At 45.4% G+C, this 16,604-nt stretch overlaps 1 protein-coding gene across 3 annotated transcripts in view; it reads left to right on the top strand.

Annotated features, from left to right (window-relative positions):
- The window catches only part of LOC128698804 (neuronal acetylcholine receptor subunit alpha-5-like), a 169,959-nt gene that overhangs the window by 129,785 nt on the left and 23,570 nt on the right, over positions 1-16,604 (top strand). For 2 of the 3 annotated variants that reach the window (XM_070097730.1, XM_070097731.1), the window contains exons 6-7: positions 616-832; positions 2,545-2,749. In XM_070097730.1, the coding sequence (XP_069953831.1) occupies positions 616-832; positions 2,545-2,749 (422 nt within the window). The remainder of the gene's footprint in view (positions 1-615; positions 833-2,544; positions 2,750-16,604) is intronic. The other variant, XM_070097732.1, reaches the window with a different exon arrangement.

Here is a 16,604-nt window from a genome sequence, read left to right as displayed (position 1 = left end):
GTTGAGTTTTCAAGGTTTATCACAGAATCCAGCCATAGTGCTCGGTAAAACTTATTCTCTTTCCATATCCTTTATCATTTACTCTCCCAGGTTCAATCTTCGGTGAATATGAATACTAACAGGAATTCTCTCACAATATTCAAGCACCTACCTCCTGCTGCTCTTAACGACGGGTATTCAGTGTTCAACACCTCACAGATGAGACTGTGCTTATATAAACTTCCTGGGTCTCCAATACTGTCACAAAGCAGACCCTATGTATACCACATATAAAAGTCTTTGTCACCATTACGATGACATTACGATCATTACGATGGGTTATCCTAGATTCTCTACACATATGCTGCTATGTATGATAATCTATGTAACTGTATTTGTGTATACCTGAATAAACTTACTTACTTACACCTTACAGATATACGTATAAATCAAAATAAAAAACTTTTCTCTCTCCATAACAACTTAGTAATGGGCTAGGCTAGACCGAAACGTCACCTGCTTTGATCTCTTCATTCTTGGTTTTGTTGTGGTATGTTATAGCCATGATACTGTAACATTCTTATAAAAAAAATCACATTCCATTTCTTCTCATGGGTTTGGTGTGACCTTGGGCAGGAGTGACCCAAGCCAGAGCGTTGTGAACGCCGACTTGCCAGTACTGGTATCATACGATGGTAATGTGACCTTCGTTCCTCCCTTCGTCTTCCACTTCCCCTGCATCACCGACCTCACCTACTGGCCCCACGACGTCCAGAATTGCTCCTTCAAGGTTGGCTCGTGGGTCCACCATGACGGTCAGGTTGACCTCAGTGTAGGAGACAGCACAGCAGAGGTAAGCACTACTTACTGATTATATTTCTCGATTATGACATTTACCGAGAAGACGTTTCGTTCACCAAGGACTATCATTCAGTGGATCAATAGTCACTGGTGGGCGAGATGTGTTCTCAGTGTGTGCTATAATCCACATATTGTGGTCTTCACATAAACCCACATCACAAAAGTTTCTCTACTCCCGGAGCCCGGCCATGGGCCAGGCTCGTCTGATGCTTGACTGGTCAACCAGGCTGTTGGTGATGGTGGCTAGCAGCCCCACATATCTATCACAGCCTGGTTAATCTGGCATGTGGTGAAGATACTTGTCCAGTTTCCTCTTGAAGACTTCTACACTTGTCCCAGCAGTGTTTCTGATATCTTCTGGTAGATTAGATTAGATTTTGCCACCGAAGTGGCTAGTTTATTGTGCACCCCATATCCATCCTGTGGACGGTAGCGCGAGAGCATATGGATACACAAAAGGCCTAGGAACTAGGCCCCAAAGGGTTAACAGGAATACATATGGATTTATATCTACATATCTATAGTTCACTTATCTGTTACAAGCAAATTTAGGAAATTTGCTTAGTATATCTGGTATCTTATTTTCATTAATAAGATATCTTGACATGTCACATAGGTTATTATACTGTCTGTCTCTGTATTCCTCAATAAGTGGACAATTAAGAACATAGTGTTCAAGAGAGTGACCATATGCCTGATCACATAATTTACATTTAGTTTGATCATCATCTGTGTGTCTCCCAAACTGCCAGAAGTACTTGTAACCAAGCCTAAGCCTGGCCACTACAACATCAGTCAGTCTGTTCACATTGCAAGTTGCTCCATAAACATACTTATCTACGTTCATGTTATCATAGTGGGTTATAGATCTACTCAGGCTTCTAACTGCATTCCTATAACAATCATTTTCATTATTTACTTCTCTCCTAATATTATTCCTAATGCTAGACACAGTTATACCAAAGTTATATTCTACATTCTCCTTCTCGATACTCTTCTTGGCTAACATATCAACTTTGTCATGAAGGAGTAATCCAATGTGTGATGGGATCCTTCTGGTAAGATGTTCAATAACAACAACACGATCTAAGTCTGTTAACAAACTTCACCGTATTAATTAATTATATTTTTCTTTATAAAACAGATCTCCCCTTGGACTTATTTTTATATAATTTATCTTGTGTAGGAATTATATTAATACAACTGACCTCATTCTGGAAAAAATATTTATCTTATCCTGAAATAATATATTGATCTCATCTTGGAATAATATATTAATCTCATCTTGCAATAATATACTGATCTCATCCTGGAATAACATATTGATCATAACATGGAATAATATAAGTGATCTTACCCTTAATCTAACTGATCTCATCCTGGAATAATACAACTGATCTCATCCTGGAATAATACAACTGATTTCCTCCTGGAATAATCCAATTAATCTCATCCTGGAATAATCTATTTGCTCTCTTCCTGGAACAATAAAATTTACCTCATGCTAATATAATTTACATTATCCTGGCATGCATAATGTCGGTTAGACCAAACGTATGCAATACTGACAGGTTAATGAATAAGACAAGTGCAACTTGTAGGTATCTTTATCCAGTTCAGATGGAATAAATCTGCTGTGCAGCAGACTCATCTTTCAAATAAAGCTGCCCAGGTACTGTACATGTGTCTTACTAATCAACAAAGTTGGCACAGATGTTGATGCCTGCGAGGGTGCTGAGTGAGGGCAGGAACGCCACGTCCACGGAGTGGGAGATCACAGAGACCAGTATAGAGAGAGAGTCTAAATACTACTCGTGTTGTCCTGATGCCTACGCTAACTTCCTCATCACTCTCATCCTCACACGCAATGCTCCAGCCTACACCTGGACCATCAAGGTTCCTGTCGTCTGTGAGTACCTGCGCTAGTTGCCTGCTTGCTGGCTAGGTTACTGAGGTTTCAAGCCTACTGAGTACACGGAGCCATTAAGACTGGATTTCACATTTTCACCACCAGTCAAGAATTAAAACATTGACACAAATGCATTGTAATGAGAGCCTTTATTGGTAGCTTGAAAAACGCCACTGCGTGGGCGGAACGTTGTCAATAAAAGATCTCATTTCACTGTAATTGTGCGTTTCCACAGAGTCAGCATTTTATATCACTTATCTCCACAAGTCAAGACTCTCACTGTACGTACATTGAAAAATATATACCTCTGGCTATATATGTTCTGATGGGGAGTAAGGTAGAGGGAATGTATGTGGGGGATGATGGTGGTAGTGAAGATGGGTTGACGGGGTGATGAGGAGGTGGGTTTGGTAACTGTTGAGAGAGTTGTGGACGAGTGATGGTAGGTTGTGTTTTGGTGAGTGGTGTGGTGGTTGGTGTGGTAGTTGGTGTGGTGGTTGGTGTGGTGGTTGGTGTGGTGGTTGGTGTGGTGGTTGGTGTAGTGGTTGGTGTGGTGGTTGGTGTGGTGGTTGGTGTGGTGTGGTGGTTGGTGTGGTGGTTGGTGTGATCGTTGGTGTGGTCGTTGGTGTGGTGTGGTGGTTGGTGTGGTGGTTGGTGTGGTGGGTGGTGTGTTGGTTGGTGTGGTGGTTGGTGTGGTGGTTGGTGTGGTGGTTGGTGTGGTGGTTGGTGTGGTGTGGTGGTGGGTTTTTGGTGTGGTGGTTGGTGTGGTGGGTGGTGTGGTGGTTGGTGTGGTGGTTGGTGTGGTGGTTGGTGTGGTGGTTGGTGTGGTGGTTGGTGTGGTGGTTGGTGTGGTGGTTGGTGTGGTGGTTGGTGTGGTGGTGGGTGGTTAGTGTGGTGGTTGGTGTGGTGGGTGATGTGGTGGGTGATGTGGTGGTTGGTGTGGTGTGGTGGTGAGTGGTGTGGTGTGGTGGTTGGTGTGGTGGTTGGTGTGGTGGTTGGTGTGGTGGTTGGTGTGGTGGTGGGTGGTTGGTGTTACAAACAACGCGATTCTAAAAGCTTAGAGATCTCCAGTGAATACTAGAAAGGACTGCCCTTCTAGCATCCAGCCTGTTACTGGGTTTTCGTAACAATTAGTCAGTATCTTTGTCCAATTATCCATTAGAATTCAGTATAATTCAATAGTGCTTCAGGATTACAACTGGTAGGCTACTAACTAGAGAAATTAAAATTTAATAAATTTATTAAGTCTAGAGGTATATTATCAAATTAAATTAATCACAGCAATCAAAATAAAATCAATCTCTCGAGTTCAATATTATTGTGCTGAAAGCACATATCACATTTATAATTCTTAAGTACCGTCTGGTACATTAACATTTAATAAGATATTACAAATATGTACAAGTAAGTTTGTGTATGCGTGTAAGTGCTCTAAGTAGTTCGCTATGTCTCACGACTCGACTAGACTTAAACAAGTGACTGACAAAGTCCTCACATAAACTAACTTCTTGACCGACTGGCAACCAGAACAGTCTGCTTGAACAATGAAAAGAATGCTAAGCCCAATAGCCACATAACAAGCGACTGTGACACAATCAGGATAAAGGAGATAATATAACGACACTAAGTAGGGACCATCAGCAGATCCTCCACAAAAATTACAAAACTCCCATACTACTGAATCTAAGTTCAGCATAGGAAAAACCCGACTGTGACAATACACAGAAACCAGTACAAAATTAGGTCAGAAGCTATAGCTAAGGACCTGAGATGTTCAGAGTGTCTAAGCGACACACAACCTCAGTACAACGTCGAAAATCACTAAGTCTATACAATGTTCTGTGAACAGAGTTCTACAGAACTAACAAGAATAATGAGACAGACAATCTGTCCAACCACCAAGCGAGTCTAGAGCAGACTGAATACTTCATGAGAGGTGAGGACACTCCCCCCCTCGATCACGTGATAGCCCCGTGGACAGCACAGCTCAGAAGCCGGCAGTATAACGAGCGACAAGCGATAATTACAGTAGTTTGACAATCAAGACTTGAACTGAGCACATATTATGTACATCCTAACAACATAAGTCAAATAACAATATAACAGTCAAATAATAATATAAAGTCATACATTTACGATTTAGCTATTATCGCAAATATAAGCAATATAAAATTAAATGAAAAAGTAATATACATCATATATATACATAATAATCATTGAAACCCATTCAGGGGTTGCAACACCCCCCCCCCAACACGACAGACGGTCGCACTAGGAGTTGCATTAATGTCTTTCACATTATTACTGATTACTCATATCAATACAATTTAATATAAATATTAATCAAAGTCTCTCTTGTGCCAAGCACCTCTACAATTTCACAGCGTCTGTCACTAGGATATGCCCCTAGTACTAGGGCAGTACACAGTATCGTATCTCTACATACTCGTGGTTATGTACATCCGTGTAGAGACAGGATAGCGCTGACAAGGAGGGCACGTTGAGGGTCGATCATAGTAGAGGAGACTGCATTCCACTCTTTAGTGGTGGTGGAATGCGAGGCAGTATGAACATCTGAGTATGAAACAGCTTAAGGTGTGTAGTGAGGGGGGGGGTCTGCGACAGGACAGTGTTGCGTCACGCAGTACATCACCCGCACCACACTACCCACTCAACACTCAGCTTGTCTCCTCCTCACACAACAATACTGTGAATACATAAATATAATAATTAGACATGACATGAGTATATATAGTTAATATGGGCTGGAGGGATTAAGTTACTTTACTGAATTTGACATAGCAAGTAACAAAAGGTATTTGGGCATAAAATTACGTAAATTTTAAATGGGGAAGTGCCCAAATACACGTCAAAATGTTCCAAGGACACCACAAGAGCTATAGCATAATTTTTCTGGTGTCGTTTGAGCTTAGATGAATAGTAACATATAGGATGGAGAATATCAGTGGAAGTTGACTGTTGGAGCAGCACAGCACCCACTGCATAACAACTCGCATCTATATGTAAAAAGATGGAAAGATTGAAATTAGGACTCAACACTGGAGCAGAGGAAAGCAGATGCTTCAACCTTTTGAACGAGTCTGAACAATCACTAGTCCAGGTGAACTGAACTTTGCTACTAGTAAGCTCAGTGAGAGGAGCTGCAATCTGAGAAAAGTTTGGACAGAACCTGCGATAATATCCTGCCATACCCAGGAATCTCTGTACTCCTTTCCTATCCTGTGGCACTGGAAATTCAGAAATTGCACGAACCTTAGCCTCAATAGGAGCAACCTCACCTTGGCCGATAATAAAGCCTAGATAGGTAATCTTGGCTTGACCAAAACTACATTTAGCTAAGTTAACAGTGAAGTTAGATCCATGATCTGATTGTATCTCTCGTGGCAATCCAACCTGGGAGAAAAATTTCATCAGCGCTCTCACAATAGCACGAGCATTAATTTTTCTCATAGGAATAGCTTCGGGATAGGGTGTTGCAGCGTCCATAATAAGTATTGGTTTCCTAGTTTGGTTCTAGGCAAAGGACCAACACAATCGACAATAAGACGTGAGAATGGTTCACCATGCACGGTGATAGGAATGAGAGGCGCAGGTGGAGGTGTGTGCGCTGGCTTGCCTGTCACTTGACACACGTGGCAACGTCGCACATGATCAGCTACTGTTTCCTTCATCTTTGGCCAAGTAAAATGTTTTGCCAGTTTACCGAGTGTCTTCTTGACACCCAAATGTCCTCCTATGGGACTATTGTGAGCAAAATCAATGGCTTGTTCACGAAATGTAACTAGTAACACTACAAAATGCTTGACTGTGGTGGAAACACTATCAGCTGACAACTTACATGTATTTTTCTCCATCAGTACACCGTTACTATAATAGTAACAATTATCGAGATCCTTTGCTTCACTCTCAGTAACTGCTATATCTCTCAGTCTTTCCAGTGACTGATCAACAAACTGATCCTTGATTAAATCATCATGAGTTAGAAATTTAACGTCAGTTGTGTCTTGACTAGGTTGATGACCGGGGGGAGTTAGTGTTAATGATCCTGGGTGCAGAGCGTCACTAAACAACATATTCAACCCCAAATCATTGTCATCAACTAATTCAACAGGAGACAAGGATGGTTGTTGTATCTTTGACATAGCTCTAGTAATTGCGCCGAGAGGAAATAAAATAGGTTTCTCTCTACAAGCTTCAATGGCATAATTATCATCAGTGTTATTATCAATCACAAGTGGTTCTTTACATATACCAGCATGAAGGATATCGTTCCCTATCAACAAGTCCACTGACCTGATGGGAAATACACCACTGGATATACCCACTGAAATATAACCAGTATAATAGCTTGTTTCAATATATACCTTGTGAAGAGGTACTTTTATAACAGCCCCACCATAGGCTTCTAACAATACATCTATCTTGTAATAGGTATCGTCAGTTATGGGCAGTACATCTTCTCTTAATAACGTGAGATAACTGCCAGTGTCTCTGAAAGTAACTATCTCAGTTAGATGTGATTCGTCAAATCCTATTCTGCCTCTTGAAAAGTAAGGACTCATCGCCGAACGAATCTTTTCGTCAGATACACTTTCTGATGCTAGTCATCTATCCTGAGTAACATTATCTAAAACAGTAGGTTCAGAGGTATTGCTAGGATATTGGTGTCTTTGTTGCTCGGAAGAGGATACGACTTGAGTGCGGGCGCCAGCCGCACGACTGCTTCTCATATCTCTTTCTAATTTATAGCAATACTTTCTAGCATGTCCTTTCCTGTTACAATAGGTACATTTAACTTTCTTCTTCTCGATATCAGATTTCTGTCTAGCCACAGAGACAGATTCAGGATTGTGAGTTTTCCTGGTAAAGGTACGAGAAGTTACAGTAGCAGGTACATCAGGCCGGCAATGAGCAGCTGATTTAGGTTGCCAACTTCTAGGACAATTTTTAGTTACCTTGTTTCTTTGTGTTTTAGTACGTACAAGTTTGTGAGAAATCTCGTAATTGTCTGCTAATGCTGCAGTTTCCAGAATATCTGAGGTAGTATGATCGATCAGATATTCTTGTATGTCAGCAGGCATACAGTTGTTAAACTCTTCGTGTAGTAACAACTGAACAAGACTGTCATAGTTGTTACACTTGGCAGACCTACACCACCTCTGAAATGCAACTTTTTTCTCACGAGCAAACTCTACACAAGTTTGATCTTGTCGTCGTTGTAACGTACGAAATGCTCTTTGATAACTTACAGGTAACAAGTTATACGTCTCTAGAATTGTTTGTTTGACAGCGTCATAATTAATGTACTTGGTAAATGGCAAAGCTGCAGTACAGGTTTGAGCTCTTCCTGTCAAAGCTGTATGCAACAAGGTTGCCCAGTGCTTACGTGGCCAGTTCATAGCACGTGCCTGGTTCTCAAACACATCAAAATATGTGTCTAAGTCACTTTCAAAAAACTTAGGAACCATGGATGCAGCTTTCTGCACATTAAATGTGTCCTGTGATCTATCAGTCTGTTGTCTTAACAGACGAACATTTTCTCTCTGGAAATCTTCTTCGTTCAATTTCCTCTGTGCCTCTATTTGTGCAGTCTGCAACATAAGGAGGCGTTCAAACCTCTCAAACTGTTCCTGAGAGATAGGACCAGTGGGTAATGGAGGAGTAGGGAAATTAACATGGTCTGGACGGTCCTTAGGTCGGACACTTAGTCCAGCCATCTCTAGAGAGCCTAGATCTGGTCTAGGATAAGTAGATACAGGTGTATCATACACTGTACTAGTATTAGGCTGTGTCATCCAACCAGCTACACTCTGTACTATTGTGTCAGTGAGGGAAGGCGTGAGCGAGAACTGAGCTACACTAGGCTCAGACACTAGGCTCACTTCTGCTCTAGTTGCTCTTTCATCTTCATCAAATAGAGTCATACTTCCTAATTGTGACACTAGGCTTTCTGAATCTGAATCATAATCAGACATCTCTGTATGAGCAGGAAACAATATATCTTTAATTAATGCTCTGACAGTTTCAGCTGTGTAATTCCTGTTATACGTCACACCGAGATACTTGGCTACTTGCCAACACGTCTGAAGTTTTAATGTACTCAACTCAGACAAAGTCAGAGTATCAATTAACTGTTTCACTTTGGCATACATCACGAAAATAATTGTACTACGAGAGAGTGATTATGAGAAACTATAATCCTGATAGGAATTTTAGTGTTGGTTGTCTTAGAGCAAGAGCTCATAAACAGTATTTCCATCTCCTTGGATCAAGAGACTCAGTCAGGTACATACATCCACCTGGTATGTTGTACAAGACTAAACTCCAAATCTTCAGATTAGGAAAGTACTCAAAGTGTTTGACCATAGAGTTACTAGTATGTCAAACTGGACAATTTCTCCAACACCTTGGATCAAGAGTTCCCGGACAGGCCCCCATTTGTTACAAAAAACGCGATTCTAAAAGCTTAGAGATCTCCAGTGAATACTAGAAAGGACTGCCCTTCTAGCATCCAGCCTGTTACTGGGTTTTCGTAACAATTAGTCAGTATCCTTGTCCAATTATCCATTTGAATTCAGTATAATTCAATAGTGCTTCAGGATTACAACTGGTAGGCTACTAACTAGAGAAATTAAAATTTAATAAATTTATTAAGTCTAGAGGTATATTATCAAATTAAATTAATCACAGCAATCAAAATAAAATCAATCTCTCGAGTTCAATATTATTGTGCTGAAAGCACATATCACATTTATAATTCTTAAGTACCGTCTGGTACATTAACATTTAATAAGATATTACAAATATGTACAAGTAAGTTTGTGTATGCGTGTAAGTGCTCTAAGTAGTTCGCTATGTCTCACGACTCGACTAGACTTAAACAAGTGACTGACAAAGTCCTCACATAAACTAACTTCTTGACCGAGTGGCAACCAGAACAGTCTGCTTGAACAATGAAAAGAATGCTAAGCCCAATAGCCATATAACAAGCGACTGCGACACAATCAGGATAAAGGAGATAATATAAAGACACTAAGTAGGGACCATCAGCAGATCCTCCACAAAAGTTACAAAACTCCCATACTACTGAATCTAAGTTCAGCATAGGAAAAACCCGACTGTGACAATACACAGAAACCAGTACAAAATTAGGTCAGAAGCTATAGCTAAGGACCTGAGATGTTCAGAGTGTCTAAGCGACACACAACCTCAGTACAACGTCGAAAATCACTAAGTCTATACAATGTTCTGTGAACAGAGTTCTACATAACTAACAAGAATAATGAGACAGACAATCTGTCCAACCACCAAGCGAGTCTAGAGCAGACTGAATACTTCATGAGAGGTGAGGACACCCCCCCTCGATCACGTGATAGCCCCGTGGGCAGCACAGCTCAGAAGCCGGCAGTATAACGAGCGACAAGCGATAATTACAGTAGTTTGACAATCAAGACTTGAACTGAGCACATATTATGTACATCCTAACAACATAAGTCAAATAACAATATAACAGTCAAATAATAATATAAAGTCATACATTTACGATTTAGCTATTATCGCAAATATAAGCAATATAAAATTAAATGAAAAAGTAATATACATCATATATATACATAATAATCATTGAAACCCATTCAGGGGTTGCAACAGTTGGTGTGGTGGTTCGTGTGGTGGTTGGTGTGGTGTGGTGGTGGGTGGTTGGTGTGGTGGTTGGTGTGGTGGGTGGTGTGGTGGGTGGTGTGGTGGTTGGTGTGGTGTGGTGGTGGGTGGTTGGTGACGTGGGTGGTGTGGTGGGTGGTGTGGTGGGTGGTGTGGTGGTCGGTTTGGTGGACTAGGGTTGACAGTTAGGGAGATTACATTAAAACGGCTCGACCGCAATTACTGTGAATGAAATTTGATATCTGGTACTAAGTGAATTATGTCCCAACCAGAAATGTTCACCACACTCACTACCCTCTCCACAGTCACTGCCCTCTCCACAGTCACTGCCCTCTCCACAGTCACTGCCCTCTCCACAGTCACTGCCCTCTCCACAGTCACTACCCTCTCCACAGTCACTACCCTCTCCACAGTCACTGCCCTCTCCACAGTCACTGCCCTCTCCACAGTCACTGCCCTCTCCACCCCTCCTAATCACAGTCACTACCCTCTCCACAGTCACTGCCCTCTCCACCCCTCCTCATCAGAGTCACTACCCTCTCCACCCCTCCTCACCACAGTAACTACCTCTCCACCCCTCCTCACAAGAGTCACTACCCTCTCCACCCCTCCTCATCACAGTCACTACCTCTCCACCCCTCCTCACCACAGTCACTACCCTCTCCACCCCTCCTCACCACAGTCACTACCCTCTCCACCCCTCCTCACCACAATCACTACCCTCTCCACCCCTCCTCACCACAATCACTACCCTCTCCACCCCTCCTCACCACAGTCACTACCCTCTCCACCCCTCCTCACCACAATCACTACCCTCTCCACCCCTCCTCACCACAGTCACTACCCTCTCCACCCCTCCTCACCACAGTCACAACCTCTCCACCCCTCCTCACCAAAGTCACTACCCTCTCCACCCCTCCTCACCACAGTCACTACCTCTCCACCCCTCCTCACCACAGTCACTACCCTCTCCACCCCTCCTCACCACAGTCACTACCCTCTCCACCCCTCCTCACCACAGTCACTACCTCTCCACCCCTCCTCACCACAGTCACTACCCTCTCCACCCCTCCTCACCACAGTCACTACCCTCTCCACCCCTCCTCACCACAGTCGCTACCTCTCCACCCCTTCTCACCACAGTCACTGCCATCTCCACCCCTCCTCATCACAGTCACTACCTCTCCACCCCTCCTCACCACAGTCACTACCCTCTCCACCCCTCCTCATCACAGTCACTACCCTCTCCACCCCTCCTCACCACAGTCACTACCTCTCCACCCCTCCTCACCACAGTCACTACCCTCTCCACCAATCCTCACCACAGTCACTACCCTCTCCACCCCTCCTCACCACAGTCACTACCTCTCCACCCCTCCTCACCACAGTCACTGCCCTCTCCACCCCTCCTCATCACAGTCGCTACCCTCTCCACTCCTCCTCACCACAGTCACTACCTCTCCACCCCTACTCACCACAGTCACTACCCTCTCCACCCCTCCTCACCACAGTCACTACCCTCTCCACCCCTCCTCACCACAGTCACTACCCTCTCCACCCCTCCTCACCACAATCACTGCCCTCTCCACCCCTCCTCATCACAGTCACTACCCTCTCCACCCCTCCTCATCACAGTCACGACCCTGTCCACCCCTCCTCACCACAGTCACTGCCCTCTCCACCCCTCCTCATCACAATCACTACCCTCTCCACCCCTCCTCACCACAGTCACTACCCTCTCCATCCCTCCTCACCACAGTCACTACCCTCTCCACCCCTCCTCACCACAGTCACTACCCTCTCCACCCCTCCTCACCACAGTCACTACCCTCTCCACCCCTCCTCACCACAGTCACTACCCTCTCCACCCCTCCTCACCACATCACTACCCTCTCCACCCCTCCTCACCACAGTCACTACCCTCTCCACCCCTCCTCACCACAGTCACTCCCCTCTCCACCCCTTCTCACCACAGTCACTACCCTCTCTATCCCTCCTCACCACACTCACTACCCTCTCCACCCCTCCTCACCACAGTCACTACCCTCTCCACCCCTCACCACAGTCACTACCCTCTCCACCCCTCCTCACCGCAGTCACTACCCTCTCCACCCCTCCTCAACGCAGTCACTACCCTCTCCACCTCTCCTCACAACAGTCACTACACTCTCCACCCCTCCTCACAACAGTCACTACCCTCTCCACCCCTCACCACAGTCACTACGCTCTCCACCCCTCCTGGAGGCAGTCACTACCCTCTCCACCCCTCCTCACAACAGTCACTCCCCTCTCCACCCCTCCTAACCACAGTCACTACCCTCTACACCCCTCCTCACCACAATCACTACCCTCTCCACCCCTCCTCACCACAGTCACTCCCCTCTCCACCCCTACTCACCACAGTCACTCCCCTCTCCACCCCTCCTCACCACAGTCACTCCCCTCTCCACCCCTCCTCACCACAGTCACTACATTCTCCACCCCTCCTCACCACAGTCACTAGCCTCTCCATCCCTCCTCACCACAGTCACTACCCTCTCCATCCCTCCTCACAACAGTCACTACCCTCTCCACCCCTCCTCACAACAGTCACTATCCTCTCCACCCCTCCTCACAAAAGTCACTACCCTCTCCATCCCTCACCACAGTCACTACCCTCTTCACCCCTCCTCACCGCAGTCACTACCCTCTCCACCCCTCCTTAAAACAGTCACTCCCCTCTCCACCCCTCCTAACCACAGTCACTACCCTATCCACCCCTCCTCACCACAATCGCGACCCTCTCCACCCCTCCTCACCACAGTCTCTACCCTCTCCACCCCTCCTCACCACAGTCACTACCCTCTCCACCCCTCATCACAACAGTCACTACCCTCTCCACCCCTCCTCACCGCAGTCACTACCCTCTCCACCCCTCCTCACCACAGTCACTACCCTTTCCACCCCTCACCACAGTCACTACACTACCCTCTTCACCCCTCCTCACCGCAATCACTACCCTCTCCACCCCTCCGCAAAACACTCACTCCCCTCTCCACCCCTCCTCACCACAGTCACTACCCTCTCCACCCCTCAGTCAGTACCCTCTCCACCCCTCCTCATCACACTCACTACCCTCTCCACCCCTCCTCACCACAATCACTACCCTCTCCATCCCTCCTCACCACAGTCACTACCCTCTCCATCCCCCCTCACCACAATCACTACCCTCTCCATCCCTCCTCACCACAGTCGCTACCCTCTCCACCGCTCCTCACCACAGTCACTACCCTCTCCATCCCCCCTCACCACAATCACTACCCTCTCCATCCCTCCTCACCACAGTCACTACCCTCTCCATCCCTCCTCACCACAGTCACTACCCTCTCCATCCCCCCTCACCACAGTCACTACCCTCTCCATCCCTCCTCACCACAGTCGCTACCCTCTCCACCCCTCCTCACCACAGTCACTACCCTCTCCATCCCCCCTCACTACAATCACTACCCTCTCCATCCCTCCTCACCACAGTCACTACCCTCTCCATCCCTCCTCACCACAGTCACTACCCTCTCCACCCCTCCTCACCACAGTGACTACCCTCTCCACCCCTCCTCAAAACAGTCACTCCCCTCTCCAACCCTCCTCAGAACAGCCACTACCCTCTCCACCCCTCCTCACCACAGTCACTACCCTCTCCACCCCTCCTCACCACAGTCACTACCCTCTCCACCCCTCCTCACAACAGTCACTACCCTCTCCACCCCTCCTCACAACAGTCACTACCCTCTCCACCCCTCCTCACCACAGTCACTACCCTCTCCACCCCTCCTCACAACAGCCATTACCCTCTCCACCCTTCCTCACAAGTCACTACCCTCTCCACCCCTCCTCACAACAGTCACTACCCTCTCCACCCCTCCTCACAACAGTCACTACACTCTCCACCCCTCCTCACAACAGTCACTACCCTCTCCACCCCTCCTCACAACAGTCACTACCCTCTCCACCCCTCCTCACAACAGTCACTACACTCTCCACCCCTCCTCACAACAGTCACTACTCTCTCCACCCCTCCTCACAACAGTCACTACCCTCTCCACCCCTCCTCCCAACAGTCACTACCCTCTCCACCCCTCCTCACAACAGTCACTACCCTCTCCACCCCTCCTCACCACAGTCACTACCCTCTCCACCCCTCCTCACAACAGTCACTACCCTCTCCACCCCTCCTCACAACAGTCACTACCCTCTCCACCCCTCCTCACCACAGTCACTACCCTCTCCACCCCTCCTCACAACAGTCACTACCCTCTCCACCCCTCCTCACAACAGTCACTACCCTCTCCACCCCTCCTCACAACAGTCACTACCCTCTCCACCCCTCCTCACCACAGTCACTACCCTCTCCACCCCTCCTCACAACAGTCACTACCCTCTCCACCCCTCCTCACCACAGTCACTACCCTCTCCACCCCTCCTCACAACAACCCTCCCCCCCACTCATTACTTTCCCTCCAACAAAAGAAAACTAATTTTTCGACTTATTTCGCAGAATTTTGTCTAAAAAATCATACAAAAGTCTGAGGGCCCGTAATAATGGAGGCATTTTTTAAGAGGAAATAAATTTCTAGAAAAAACCTAAAAACATCGTAACCTCCTGACAACACAAGTGCAAGCTGCAACATCAACAAAAAAATACCTAAGTTGCTTTTTTCTGCAATCAATCAGGTGCAAGGACTGCGCGCAACGCTTCATTATTGCAACATTTTATATTGCTTTAATGACACAATACTTACAAGTGGATGAATACAACACATGTGCAACACCGGCATCTTTGTTGCGGGAACTTTCCGCTTCCACAACAAGCTTCTTCAGTCTAATATGGAGATGACCAGTACAGGCAGGCAGCTGAAGAAGTGGAGAATTTGAGGTGTTCAGTCCCTCAGCCTTTATTGAGGTTGATGAATGAGACACTTGTGCAACACTTGGTTACCTTTATTGCCGAAACGTTTCTCCTGCGCAGCAGACTTCTTTAGTCGAATATACAGACGACTAATATACTGGACGCATTTGAAGAATTAAAGAAATTAATTCATTCAGTACTGAAGCCTTTATAGAATTAACCTCCAATTTACGTCTTCACTTCTATCAAGGCTGACGGAGTCAACACTTCAAATTCTCCACCTCTTCAACTGCCTCCAGTTTAGACAATGAAAGATATTAGATGGGAAGGAGAGAGCGAGTTTTATAAACTAGGAGGCTTCCAGTACTGGGTCGTGTTATATGCAACGGCCAATAGCACTTACAAATATAACTCAACAAATAATGAAGTTAGATTCTGAGATAACTTGTAATTTATATTTATAGAAAAAATCGCCGAGGACCCGAGGTTACAACAAAATGCACGTCAACTAACGGCCTGGACAGTCTAACTGACTGGAACGATTACCTCAGACGAAGTAATCATACCACTGTTCCAACCCCTCCCGGACAAGATAAACTACTACACTACACCTAACAGTCACCAGACAATCTAGTGTTGTCTACCACCACTAGATGACTCTGGTTTCCTTGCTTTCAGTTGGCAATAATGACTACAGGATTGTGGTTGGTCTTGTACACACAGAATAAATACACAACAGGAGAAATCAATATATTTAAATATCTGGAAGTGGATGTATTGGCAGATGAGCCTACGAAAGATGAGACCCATCACAAATTGGATGAAAATAAATCTTTTTCAATGAAGGTAAAAAGGGGACTGAAGCAGAGTAAAGTATATTACACGGGTGTGAGATATGCTCTTTGAATGGTGCAGGAGACTGTAGATATAATGCTTGGGATCAATGTGTGGTCGGAAAGTGTAAAAAATTTGAGGTCAGTGCAACTGAGTGAAATATATACTGTATTTTCCGGCATATAAAGCGCACGAGAGAAGTATCATAACGGTAAATCAGTAATCATAGTCAAGGGTTTATTACTCGATAAAGTGTAACACAAAACCTACCCTTGATCCTCAACTTGAGCATATAAGACTTAGGCTGATTTTCCAAGACTTTTTGTAGGAAAAAGACGCGCCTTATATGCCGGAAAATAAGTTAATTCAGAGAGCAGAAGAGGGATTGTAAAGATACATTTCCCTATTTTTTTCCAATGTAAACTCCCTAAATTTTAAATGTAAATTCCCTAAGTT

The sequence above is a fragment of the Cherax quadricarinatus genome, chromosome 59 (assembly GCF_038502225.1).
Source record: "Cherax quadricarinatus isolate ZL_2023a chromosome 59, ASM3850222v1, whole genome shotgun sequence".
Classification (NCBI taxonomy): domain Eukaryota; kingdom Metazoa; phylum Arthropoda; class Malacostraca; order Decapoda; family Parastacidae; genus Cherax; species Cherax quadricarinatus.
The sequence above is the reverse complement of the archived record's forward strand: the minus strand, read 5'-3'. Positions and strand labels throughout refer to the sequence as shown.